General features: G+C 48.4%; 1 protein-coding gene across 9 annotated transcripts in view; it reads right to left on the bottom strand.

The window, feature by feature from the left end:
- Positions 1 to 13,082, bottom strand: part of LOC119172487 (nuclear factor related to kappa-B-binding protein) — a 608,836-nt gene that overhangs the window by 547,374 nt on the left and 48,380 nt on the right. For 8 of the 9 annotated variants that reach the window (XM_075891782.1, XM_037423606.2, XM_075891781.1 and 5 more), the window contains exon 3: positions 12,751 to 12,806. The exons of the other annotated variant lie outside the window; for it this stretch is intronic. In XM_075891782.1, coding sequence (XP_075747897.1) covers positions 12,751 to 12,806 — 56 coding nt within the window. The remainder of the gene's footprint in view (positions 1 to 12,750; positions 12,807 to 13,082) is intronic. 9 annotated transcript variants of the gene reach the window in all.

Below are 13,082 nucleotides of genomic sequence, written 5' to 3'. Positions count from 1 at the left end.
GGGGCGGGAAGTCGGCGATGGCGGCTGCTTTCCGTGAATCGGGACGAACTCCAGACTTGCTAATAACGTGCCCCAGAAACAAGAGCTCCTCGTACGCAAATCTGCACTTTTCTGGTTTCAGTGTGAGCCCGGATGTCTTGATGGCTTGAAGTACACCTTCAAGGCGCCGAAGATGCTCGTCGAAACTCGAAGAAAACACGACGACGCTGCCCAAGTACACAAGGCAAGTCTGCCACTCCAATCCTGCCAGTACTGTATCCATAACGCGTTGAAAAGTTGCAGGCGCTGAGCAAAGACCGAAGGGCATCACCTTAATCTCGAAGAGGCCGTCCGATGTTATAAACGCCATCTTCTCTCGGTCTCTTTCGTCGACTTCAATTTGCCAATAGCCAGTCTTGAGGTCCATTGACGAAAAGTACTTGGCGTTATGAAGCCGATCAAGTGCGTAGTCTATTCGTGGGAGAGAATACACGTCCTTTCTTGTGATTTTGTTCAGGTGGCGATAATCGACGCAGAAACGTAGGGTCCCATTTTTTTTCTTAACTAACACCACGGGGGATGCCCATGGGCTCTTGGACGGCTGGATAATGTCATCCCGCAGCATTTCATCAACTTGTCTCTTCATGGCCTCACGTTCTCGCGTCGAAACCCTGTACGGACTCTGACGGAGTGGTCTGGCATTTTCTTCGCTTATGATGCGATGTTTCGTGATTGGGGTCTGCCGAATTTTTGATGACGACGAAAAGCACTCTTCATATTGCAGGAGCAGGGCCTCGAGCTGTTCTTGCTTATAGTTCGGAAGTCTGGAATTGACATCGAAAGCTATGGGAGGGGCTTGGTTTCTTTGAGCAGGTTCCGCAGAATCGGCGAGGGCGAAAGCACTGGTGGCTTCGACAATTTCTTCGATGTATGCGACCGTTGTTCCTTTGTTCACATGTTTGTACTCATTGCTGAAATTCGTGAGCATAACCGTTGCTTTGCCTCCCCGCAGCTCTGTGATTCCTCTTGCGACGCAAATATTTCGTGTGACCAACAGATGCTGACTGCCTTCAAGGACGCCTTCCAAGTCAGGTGATTTAGGAACACCGACTGAAATATTGACGCTTGAGCGAGGCGGAATGGTGACTTGCTCTTCCAGCACATTCAAGGCATGGTTTCCTAACGGCGTGCGCGGCGGTAGTGCTTCTTCTGTAGATAACGTTATCGACTTCGTTTTTAGGTTGATGACAGCACCATGGAGGCATAAGAAGTCCATGCTAAGGACGACATCTCTCGAGCAACGCTGTAGGACTACGAAGTCTGTAGGATAAATACGGCCGTTAATGGTGACTCTCGCTGTGCAGATTCCTGCAGGCGTTACGAGATGACCTCCAGCTGTGCAGATTTCAGAGCCTTCCCAAGCTGTCCTAACTTTTTTTAACTTCGCGGCGAACGACCCACTGATGACGGAGTAGTCGGCTCCAGTATAGACGAGAGCGGTCAGACTGTGGCCGTCGATAAGAACGTCGAGGTCGCTAGTTCACCGTCTCGCATTACAGTTAGGGCGTGGCGTCGGGTCACGGCTCCGTCGGCTTGTTTCGCTGCTTCCATCTTGCGTCGTCAGGTCACCTTCGGTAAGTGAGGTTTCGCCGTCAGGGCTTTGCCTGGTTGGCGTTGTGTTCGGAAAGCTCCGTCGCAGCGTCGTCGTCGTCGGAGGATCTTCGGTAGTTCGTCGTACAGCAACCGCACCTCCATCGGTTGCTGCGCTTAGTTTCCCGGATACGGGCTAAGAGACCGGCCCCGCGTTGGGCCAGAGTACTGCCGATGGTGCGGTGACGTGCGGTGGCTGGGCGACGGGGAACGCGAAGGGCTTCGTGGTGTCCACTGAGTTTTTGTCAGGTAGTCGGCGGTGTCGCGTGGTCATTCTCCTGGCTGTGGACGCGGTGCATCGACGGCGAAGCCACGCAGTCCCACCTGTCGGTACTGGCAATGGCGGTATGTGTGTCCGGCCTCGCCGCAGTGGTAGCAGAGCGGGCGGTGGTCAGGGGTGCGCCAGACGTCAGTCTTCCTCGTCGCACTACGCTGGGCCGCTGTCAAACGGTAGGACGTCGGTGGGGGTGGTGGCGGCGGTGGCGTCTGGCGACGGAAGTGCGATGGGGCAGTGTTTTGGCGTGCGCGTGGAGGAGGGGCGTGGCGGCGGGCTGCAGCAGCATAGGTCATGGCTTGCAGCTGAGGCTCTTGAGGTTGAGAAACGCCCAGCGATTGCTGGATCTCCTGGCGTATGACGTCCGCGGTGGATTCCACGTGAGGCTGCGCTGAAGGAAGTAATTTTCGCAGCTCTTCTTGCACGATCATTCGGATCGTCTCACGCAAGTCAGTGGTTCCAAGCGCTTGAATGCCGGCGTAGCGACGGTTATATTGCCGCGTGCGCATCTCAAGCGTCTTTTCTATTGTAAATGCTTCTGAAATGAATTCGACGACCGTCTTTGGCGGGTTTCTGATCAGCCCAGCGAAGAGTTCCTGCTTTACTCCTCGCATGAGCAGACGGACCTTCTTCTCCTCGGACATGTCGGAGTCAGCGTGGCGGAAAAGTTTAATCATATCTTCCGTGAATAGCACCACGTTTTCGTTTGGCATCTGCATGCAGGTTTCAAGAAGAGCTGGGGCCTTCTCCTCGCGCACCACATTTGCGAAAGTAGTGAGGAACATGGCGCGAAAGATGTCCCAAGTTGGAAGACTTCGCTCTTGATTCTCGAACCAGGCCCGAGCAGCATCTTCTAAGGCGAAATACACATGCCGGAGCTCGTCGTCGTCTGTCCAGTCATTGAAGGCGGCGACGCGGTCGAACCTTTCGATCCAGCTTTCCGGGTCTTCCAGTGGCGAACCGCGGAAAGTTGGCAGCTCTTTGGGTTGCCGGAGTAGGAGTGGTGCAGGCTGCACGGGGGCGATCATGGTTGCAGTAGATGATGTCGGGATCCGGGTCTGCCTGGCTTCTTCAGGAAGGGGCCCGTATTCTGGTTGTAGTCCCCTCTGCCTGCGGCTTGTTCGCCGTTCAGGGTTAGCGTCCGTGTCTTCTTTGCTGCATGGGCTGGGGTCGCGGCTTAAGGGGGCGTCCGGAACATCAAAGAAGCAGCACCTACACCAGATGTCACAGGGTCGTGACGTGGCCAAAGACAGGAGACTTTACGTTGGAATTTAACTGTTTATTTGGGCGAACCTGTGCCCGGTAAACGGAAAGTCCGATTACAGTAGCAGTCTTGGACTGATAGAGGCGAACGGAGCGTCGGCGTCGATCAACAACAACTGACAAGCGGTGAAGCGCGTCGGCATTTATACTCTTGCCGTCGAATGTTCTAGTGTTATCGCTGGCGGTGGCATAGGTTCCAGAATAATCTGTACAGTTCGCAGAGTAGGCGTGATCTTATCGAAATGGTCTACTACAGTCCGGAAGCTTCTTGAAAACTGCAGGCGCAGTTTGCACTGAGAATTGTGTAGTGTTTTGGGACGATAACAAAACTTGGGAAATGAAACGTGGCAATACGAAAGCGCCGTCCTCCCTTAAAGGGCCACTCACCATGTTTGACAATTTTGAGCTGACAAGCGCAATGCGTAGACGAGGCGTTCATGATCACGTCTGCCAAACTTTGCGACACTACGCGCCGCAGAAATGAGTCATATTTCAAGATGAAAGCTGCTCCCCCTCCCCTCTGCTGGAGCACGCAAAGAGAATGAGGGCATGACGTAGCCGTAGGAATGGCCCTACGTACACGGCAATGCATTGACGTTGGTCCTGCACGTAGACGAGTCTGCTCTGTCAACAGTATACCACGTGACATGGCTAAAATTATTTAACACAACATGCGTAGTTTATGTATTTGTTGCTTTAGGAGATTAATAAAACTTCAAATAAATAATGAGACGCTATCAAAAATTGTGCGCGTTTCTCTTCCATTTGTTCCCGTGAAATGCTACGAGATGTGGGGCTAATGTGCCAGCGTTCCGCATGCGTTCATGTCCCCACGGTCAGCGCATTGAGCAGACGACCGCCATGGAATTCTCCTACGCATTCGCGCACTCATTGCGCTCATCTACTCTACCGCGTCTAAGCCAGCGTTTCCAAACCATCCAGCAGAAACAGGCAGAATACCACAAAATAACGCTGGTCAACAAAGCAACGCCGCCCGTGTGCTCGGGGGTTGGACTTGTTTGGGCACGTCATGCGCACATCACCTCTTGGTCGGATGCCGCAGAGGGTGGGGAAGAGCTTTGGCTTGCGAAGGCTACGCGGAGGAGCGGCAAGGGTTTCGAGCTTGCCTCCTCTCACCCTCGTTTTGCGCTGCTTCAAAAAACCTGTTTTCTCCGCTTGTAATGAACCGATTCAAAAAATTTTTGTGGCAAAACGTTCCTCATCGGACACCCAACAACTTCCACTGTCTAAATAAAATTCGGCATGGGGCCTGGTGAGTGGCCCTTTAATATTTGAGCTAAGTCTGTGGTGACCTTTGACAATTAGTAACGAAGATGTTTTCAACTGGTTAGCTAGTTCACTGCCCATCTAGCTTTCAGCCCTTTTGCACAGCTGTCATCTATCCACCTGCCAAACACAATTAGCTCGGGGCCTCGAACACTGGCTCGGGGCAAGCTGTTCCGTTCAAGGTGCATTTTCTTGGGGGTCATGCTAATTCACTCCCCCCTGGAGACAATTGCTCAGCGTCCGACCGTATCCCCGCCACCCCTGGCCGGACACTGATTAATGCTGTTTTGGAGCATCTTTAGCACAGCAAAAGAAGAGCTTTGGAGCAGGTTCAAAGCACCAAAAGGTGTGTTTTGGAGCAAGGAGAGCTAGCTTTAAGGAGAGATGCTACTCAAAGTCACTTTTTTTTTAATATTCACCCTAGAGCAATGAAACTTGAGTTGTTCATAGAACCTATTATACTGACTTAAAATATATAATTAGTTTTCTGACAAGTTGCATAGTTTCAGTTTTGCGACATGACAAAGTGAAAAACTCAAGCCTTTTGCCCCCCCTCTTTTCATAAGTAAACTTCAATAATTTTTTACAATTGATAATTCCATAATGATTCAAATAAAGTATAGGATGCAAATAACTAATTAAGAAGTCCGTACAAAATATGTACTAGACGTGAAAAATTTTTACGTGGAAAGTTCATATTTCTCCTACCCTAGTAAATGTTTACATTTTTTTATTATTATTTAAGAATAGTATTGAAACTTGTAAGGGGCACTCCTTGTAAGGGGCACTGCCATTAAAATGGGCCAGCACCATAGGTTTGGCCCTCGCGACTTTTTCTAGCTGACTCCTCGACAAGAGATTTTTTTCTTCAGCGCACGTCGACGAGCCCTTGCTTCTCCTGTAAGTTTTTGAGACATTTTTTGCTGGCGCGTGCTGTCCCGTGATGTGCCAAGAGCAACCAGATCATGAGGTGGGATCACGCCAAGCTCTTGCAGAATACGTTCACAACTGCTGTGTCCACGATTACACCAGAGAACAGCCATATCAGTGGCCATCTCCACAGCATGCCTTGAGGCAAATTGTGTCTTTGGACAGAGGAGCCAAATTTTGCTATTTATTGACTCCGCTGCATTCTGAGTTTTGCCCTGAATACAGCGGGTCAGTAGCTTCTCGTTGGTTAGCCTCTTGTAGATGGGGAAAATTGCCTTTCCCTGGGCCTTGGTGAGCAGGGGTGTGTGAGCCGGTGCAGGCTTGTCCACGGCTTTAGCACGCTTGTGTTTGCACCAGGATTCTGGTTCATCTGGGCAGAGTTCGTGGGTGTTTGCATCACCTGTTGAGCGACAATGAAAATAGGAGACCCAAATTGCCCGGCGCATGGCTTTAATGCTGCTCCTATTGCTTGTGATGGCCACTTGATAGTAGGTTTGCAGCTTCTGTATAACAGTATCTTTTAGCTTCTTACCTCTTGGCAATGGCTCCTTGAGTTTGCGAGGAGCAGTCCCGAGGCGCTTAGCTACATGATTTGTGCAGTCCTCTTTTTCAATAGTAACAGCATCACCGTATACCTCCGCTTCAACTACTGCCATGTATGCTTTTGAGTCGCCGTCAGTGAGGAATTCAGTGAACCGCAATGGTGTGTCATAAGTTTTGCTCCTTTCTCAAATGCGCACTGCAGCTTCTGCTTCCATCGCATGGGCTGAGCAGTAAACATTTCGCTCGCACACAGGGCCATGAAATGCTCGCCAAACTTCTTCCTCTTCATCTGGCAGAGTTTTGTGCCTACTGCAAGCTAGGCAGAAGTTTGACAAGACTTCAAAATCCAAACAAAGTCCAGTGTCGAGGGACACAACAGTCCCGATGCCATTGTGACTCTTGTGGTCGCGTTTCTGTCACGTACTATCGTACGTAACGGCAGTGTTGTCCCCACCAACTTCCTTTACTGTCAGCTCTTTCGACCTCGCAAAATTCGCGCTGATGGCATCCATTGCTGCGTCATGGACTTTCCGGCAGATTGCAGTAAAATGATTTATGGTGCATTGGCTTTGGCAGGCCAAGAATCACCGCAAATCGGACCAGCTGTTCATAGCTCATGCCTAGAAAGCTCGCCGCCACAATAGCTTTCACGTTGACAGCGTAGCTATCGCGTGAGCTCCGGCTGTCATATGGTCTTCTCGCGGTCAGCCCGTTACCCACTGCGCTCACACTGGCCGCCACATTTGAAGCTACTCGCCGCGAAGTATATGTGGCCAAAAGAATAGTTTCAAGGTACTCACTGTTTGGGCAATGAAGTTCCACGAACGACGCAAGTCCTATCCGCTTGTCGGCCGGTCCCGGACACGTAATCCTAAATGGTGACACGTCGGACACATTGCACCACGCACAAGCATGTTCAGTGCTGTCATATCAGCAATCAACGAAGAGTCGTTGTCCTGTGATCTTTCTTTGTCCTCAAAGAGTGCGATCTTTTTCCGGGAGGTACTCATCAATTCGAATGCCGCGGCAAACTCGTCGGACGCATCGGCGTCATTGCCACTATGCTTTGCATCAGCAGACGGTTTTTTCGTGGTTTGAGTGTTTGCATTGCGCCGGCATCCTGGAAATTTGTGCGCCGTCCGAAACATCACAGGCCGGTGACTGCGCTTACTATGGCTTTCTTCATCTATTGAGAATAAGTATTCGACAAAAGCGATGCTCAGCTGCGCTGCTCGACGAGACTTGAATCCTACCAGTAAACTTGACAGCATTCGCAGGCCCGCAGCGGCCAATGGCGGCCTCCAATCCGTACCACGTGATATAAAAGCCAGTCGTGGCGCTCGAAAAACGCGGCAAAAGCATGCTTCTGTTTATTATTTCTTGTGCTGCAGAAGCGCAGGAAACCGTCATTATTTGAAGAGTAAGGCCCGGCTCTTCGGCTCATGCGGTCGACAATGATGAGCGGCAGCGCATTATCAGGGGCAACCTGCTCGAAGATGACACATTTTCGGCCTTTTGACAGCCAGCATGTCCTTTTTAGACGCAATTTTAAAATATTTCCAGTTGAGTCTCGACATTAGTTTTTTCTTCAGAACAGTAGGGGTACTAATCTTAACAAAACAGGTGAAAACAAAAAATCGATAATTTTAAACAAAACACGTGTTTTTCTACCCGCATCTCCCCTTAAAGCAGCTTTCCAAGGTCAAACATCATCGTCAATCAAAATTGTTGCTAGTGAAAAAAATTCCAATGGTTTTCACTAAACATTCAGTAGTACAATCGAAACCTGCAATAACGAAATTGCCGGCAAAACCAAAATATTCCGTTTTCACGAGAATTCCGTTGCCGCAAGTATGAGACATAAAAACAGTGATACGGCCAGCAGAACGAAAATTTATTGCCAGAAGTCGGTCAACTTACTTTGCCGACCCTTGCCATGCAACAACTGCAAAGCTGTCCCTTCGCACTGGAAAAAGTGGTCGATTGCTACGTCGACGTCACGTGCGCCGAAGAAGGAGCGAAGAGTGTCCAGCGCATCCAAAACAACCCGCGGGTTTTTTTGGATGTTCTAGCGGCGCGTCATTCCTGCCCACAGTTTCGCTGTCAGCGGAGTTAGGGCTAAAGCTGGCTCTGATGACGCGCCCCGCTCGTAGACCGCGCGCCTGCTCGTAATAATCTGATCGTGCATCCGGGGCGACTACTCGTAGTAATGTGATCGTGCCGCCGCTTACAGCTTCGTGGCTTGCGACAAAGCACATCGTTACGAGTGCGCTAGCCTGCATTCCTGCCAGCAGTCTCGCTGTCGGAGAAGTGAGGGCTAAAGACGACTCCGATGACACGCCGCGCTCGTAGCAACCTGATCGCGCATCTGCCTACTGCTCCTAACTAAAGCGTAATTATATCTTAAGTGGTTATCGAGCCGTGAACATGTCACGAAGTAGCAATTTTTGAGAGCCATGTCCTCGCGACGGACAAGCAGCAGACGACGATCTCTCGGAGCGAGCATCGGGACAATGGCGAGGCGAGGTGAGGCAACATGGCGGCCACAGCCAATCAAGGGCCTCGAAATGACCTTCAAACGTTTGCTTTTTGTGCGCTTGTTTTTAAAGGGAGGAGCCAGCTGAGGCGGGAAAGTTAAACATGGAGAAATGCTCTTTCCAATGAGCCCAAGAAGTCAGCTCCTGGCCCCGCCATCGTGAAGCCATAATTTTTTGAAAATCACTATTTTCTCGCAATTTCCAGAAAAAGTTTCGCTACCTAGGTGAGTGAAATGAATTTTTCGAAGCACTTCTGCGCAGTTTTCAGTGTAGATATTTTGGAATCAGATAGAAAAAGGGTTCCAGAAACTGAAAACTTAATTTTCAAAAAATCAATTTTTTTTTTGCCATTTTTCGCGATCCCAACGCCGCGTCCCCCCTTAAGTAAACAAATATGGTGATACCCACGCTAGCGCGGCAAAAGCAGCCATTTACAAATTTTGAGTGCGCATAACACGCATACTAGCACATTTTCGACAGTTAACCTTTGGCGGGAGGGTAAAATAAGGCCCGCACCCGGGTCGAAAATTCGTTAATGCGTGATCCCTGTTCAAAAACATTTTGTTGCCGCGAGATACGTTATACATGGGCTTCTATGAACGTTCGCCGGGATCCGTAAATATTTCGTTGCCGCGGGGATTTCGTACTCGCGGGGTTTCGTTGTTGCGGGTTTCGACTATAGTTAGCTCACCAAACTTACCACTTGTACGCGCGCATGAATGTACGTGCGTGTGTCCGTGTTTGAGAGAGATACAAAACATGCCCATTTCTTACTCAGTCTGAAATTAAAATAAAAATATATTCTGGGTGGTCAAAACACAGAACTATTTCTTTATGAGAACGTATCTACCACAAGGAGTCTCACTACAGCTTTTGCAGTGTTGTACCTGATGTGTGAAATGGAGTATATATAATCGCGGCACACTTCACTTGGCGGAAGTTTGTTTTCCCGACGCTGATTAAACACACTACGCAGCTCATCTGTGCTCAGTCTGAAGCGAAGTGGGGACCAGCAATTCACACAGCGAATCAGCACACATGGTATAGCGAGCCGCCCGGCAGCGACGGTACATAGGCACAATATAGGCACCGTGCTGCCCACAAGTAACTAAGAGATGATCCGAGTGCTTGTGAAACTCTTTAATAAAAGTGTCAGTTGTTACTCAGTATCATATCGCAGTAGAGAAGCACACATATGTATTACGTAAAATCAATAGTGTACATTCTGTCGCTACTTCAGTCGCTGCGCATCCCGGACACTAATATTTTCTAAATGCACCTTAATTAGCGTCGCTATTGCGCGCAGCAAAATATTCATGGGAGAGTGCCAGCCGCGCATGATTTTTTCCAAACTGTGGCATAAAGCAAGAAAATACTTTCTGGTAGATACTTTGGGCAACATCTGCTGTGGTACTGCAGTTGTTTTTTGGTGGCGATGGGGCACATCAGTAGATGCACTATTGAACTTGTAAATGTGGACTGCCATTGCGAGCATGATCGCGCCATGTGCCCAGCTGGTACAAATCATCGAGGTTTCACTGTTTTAGTGGACAGTTACTCATGCTGGTACCACCACTTTTGCGGGGAAAGCACGACAATAACAGCAATGAGAGCCCCAAGCATGAACCGAATTACTACGTGATCAAACTCCGCTGGAAATGGATGTGGCAATGCGGCTGCATCATTGATGTAGCCAACGTTCAATGTTACTCAATTGACGATTATAATCAGTTAGATTTGGTGGTTTACACTTTAATCAACAATTCTCACAGAAATTGCCATTTATGGGCAGCCTGGCACAGCAGGTCACATTGGCACAGAATGGTGCGATTGGCACAGCACTTCCATCCCTGCTATAATGTTGCACTACAATTTATTTTTTGCGTTCTCATTGCTACATTATGTACAGTCAAAGGAAACACTGAATGGCCCCTGTGCTTTCCCTCGACCTGTTCAATTCATTTACAGGGTTTGTACAAGTTTCCGAAGCGAAAATTCAAGGATATTCAAGGACTTTCCAGGACCTGTTGCAAGTTTTTCAAGAACTCAAAGCAGCATACTAAGTTGGAATTCTTCACTCTAAAAATTTTCAAAAATGACAATTCCATTACACTTACAATATAAAGATATCACAATTATAAAAACAAGAGTGTAGTATTAATAACTTCTCGCACCCTCTTCATTGGGAGAGGGCACGATGTCATGTCGGAAAGTTATGCGCTGATGGGCTTCAACGCGCATGTGTAGTCGGGCCTTAAAGAGGTCGTGCCACAATATTTGTGGCTTGTGTGCTCTTTGCTGCAAGCTCTAATTATAGCTCCAATAAGCACGATACCCGTACCAAGATTAATTTATTCTCGCTATATAATTGGTTGCCTTTTTGGTACGGACAATTTTCAGTTCCTGTTTGTGGGGACCGAGTTGTGCAGGTACATAGCAGTGTATCTTACTTAGTCACGTGATCACAAAGCTTTGCATGCCTCGTGCTGAGTGTTGTCAGCTCTTGCACACATGTGCCACACAAGCACCTGCAAAACAATCTCGCCGCTACTTGCAGCAGCCGCGCTGCTTTGCCGATATGTATGGGGCAGAAGTCCGGAGGTCACTCAGCAGACTACAGATCTGGTGTGATGCCACTAGAAATTTTGTTGCCCTTCCTGTAGAGCTACGTCAGCGTTGGACGTGCTCGCAATGGACCTCAATTAGGAGAATGATGATTTAGGTACAGCTGGAAAGTGACTTAAAATATATTCTTAAACCCACAAGGTGTGTGGTATAGCCTTGAAATTTGATGGCACCACCCCGTCAAGAGTGCCGGCTTGTGCGCAGTTGACACTCGCAGCTCATTGCTCAACAACCAAGAAGTAACAACTGTGACAGAGGTTAATTTACACTCATTCAATGTATATACGTGTGCAATTTTCTAGCACCGTTCTTCGTTTGTTTAAGCAGCACGCTTCCAGTGTCGAGCTACGACAGTCGTTCATCAGCACTCGTCCTGTGCGCTTTCTTTACATGCGTCCTTCATGCTTGAGCGGCACGTTGCATGTATGGGGTTGCTTGCCCTTCTTCGTGTGACATTCCAATTTTCACTATCACATTCACTGCTTCACCCCCACCACAATCTAACTTTTTTCTTCACATACACTTTTGCAAAATGAGATCAATTGCACCCACGCCCCATTACTGCTTCAGAAATGGGAAGTTTGACAGGTTCTTACACCAATGTACCACATTTAGGTGGTCGCAATGTCGATATGAGAGTGCACTGCTCAGGAAATTTAAGGATTTTCAAAGATGGCAAAACATTCCAGGACTTTCAAGGGCCTTGAAAATGCATTTTTCAAATTCAAGGCTTTTCAAGGATTTCAAGGACCTGTACAAACCCTGATTTATTATCATGAAAAAGCACTGGGAGCATATTTCGAATGTTGTGGGTCTTTTCCTTGGCTGGACTAATTTGTGTCTAACAAAGATGGAAAAAACTTCCCCTCCTTTCGCTCACAGTTATGGGTGGTTCTACAAAGGTCACTTTCACACAATTCAGGACTGTAGCATGTGCGGCGCAAAGCTTGGAAAGGGCAAAGACATGTGAGCGCCAACTACCACGGGCTGTTTAGAGGCTGCAAGCCGAGAAAACTTCCGAGCAGGCGCAGATGCGTGATGTCATACATGTCATCAGGAAAGCTCTGTATTCAAAAAGGTTCATTGTTATTTATATAGCACAACTGATGTGTCACTGCCACAGGCAGTGACACATCAGTTGACACCTCTTCACGTGTGGTGAAGCATGCACGCCCATGCTTCCTTTCCCTTTTTCGCTAGCCTAGTAGCGAGAACAGTCCTTTTGGTCCTTTTGAGAAAGAGACAATAAAGCCTCTTTAAAAGAACAGTTCACCCTGCCACCAGCGCGCACTCTATCTCCCCTTCCCCCCTTCCCTGCTCACGGAAATGGGTTACTCTTCCTTGACGAGGGAAGCAACCCTCATTGGGCAGAGGGAACAGGAAGTTGGACGAAATGAGCATGCTGAAAGCGAAAGGGTCGCTCTTGCAGCAGCGACCACACCGGGACCACTCACCTTCGGAATCCCTGGGAGCCAAGGAAATCGACAACCAAAGATGTAAGCCTACCTTTTCTTATTTTCATAGAGCGAACAGTCCCTCTACGCGACATCTATGTGTTATTGCTAATACACCAATAAAGTGTTGTTTTTGTTGACCTAGCCCGTTCGCCAAACAACTGAAGTGGCACAGGTCGGTTGTTAGAAAGTTTGCAAGTCAACTCACTGCAAGGTTTCCACCTTTTCCTCCTTGTCATTCTCACCAAATCTGGGCAGGAATTCCTGGGAGCAAAAGAATAAAGTGGTCAGACGAGCAGTTATTGCAGCTGAAGTTTAAGGGTACTCTTTTCTTTAGTTTTTTTTTCAATAAAAATTATTTTTGTCAATCATAGGAATAAAATAATGGAACTCAAAGTCCTAACAGAAATCTTTTTAGAAGCATCTCTTGTAGTTACAATGCCAAGGTGTCTGCCAACTTGATTTTCTCAAGTCCCCTGACTCCTCCAGGTTTTCCATGATGATTAAAAGCGAGTTCCATGACCATCACATCTGCTTGTA

This window comes from Rhipicephalus microplus, chromosome 4, assembly GCF_043290135.1.
Source record: "Rhipicephalus microplus isolate Deutch F79 chromosome 4, USDA_Rmic, whole genome shotgun sequence".
Taxonomy (NCBI): domain Eukaryota; kingdom Metazoa; phylum Arthropoda; class Arachnida; order Ixodida; family Ixodidae; genus Rhipicephalus; species Rhipicephalus microplus.
This window is presented reverse-complemented; position numbering and strand designations above follow the sequence as displayed.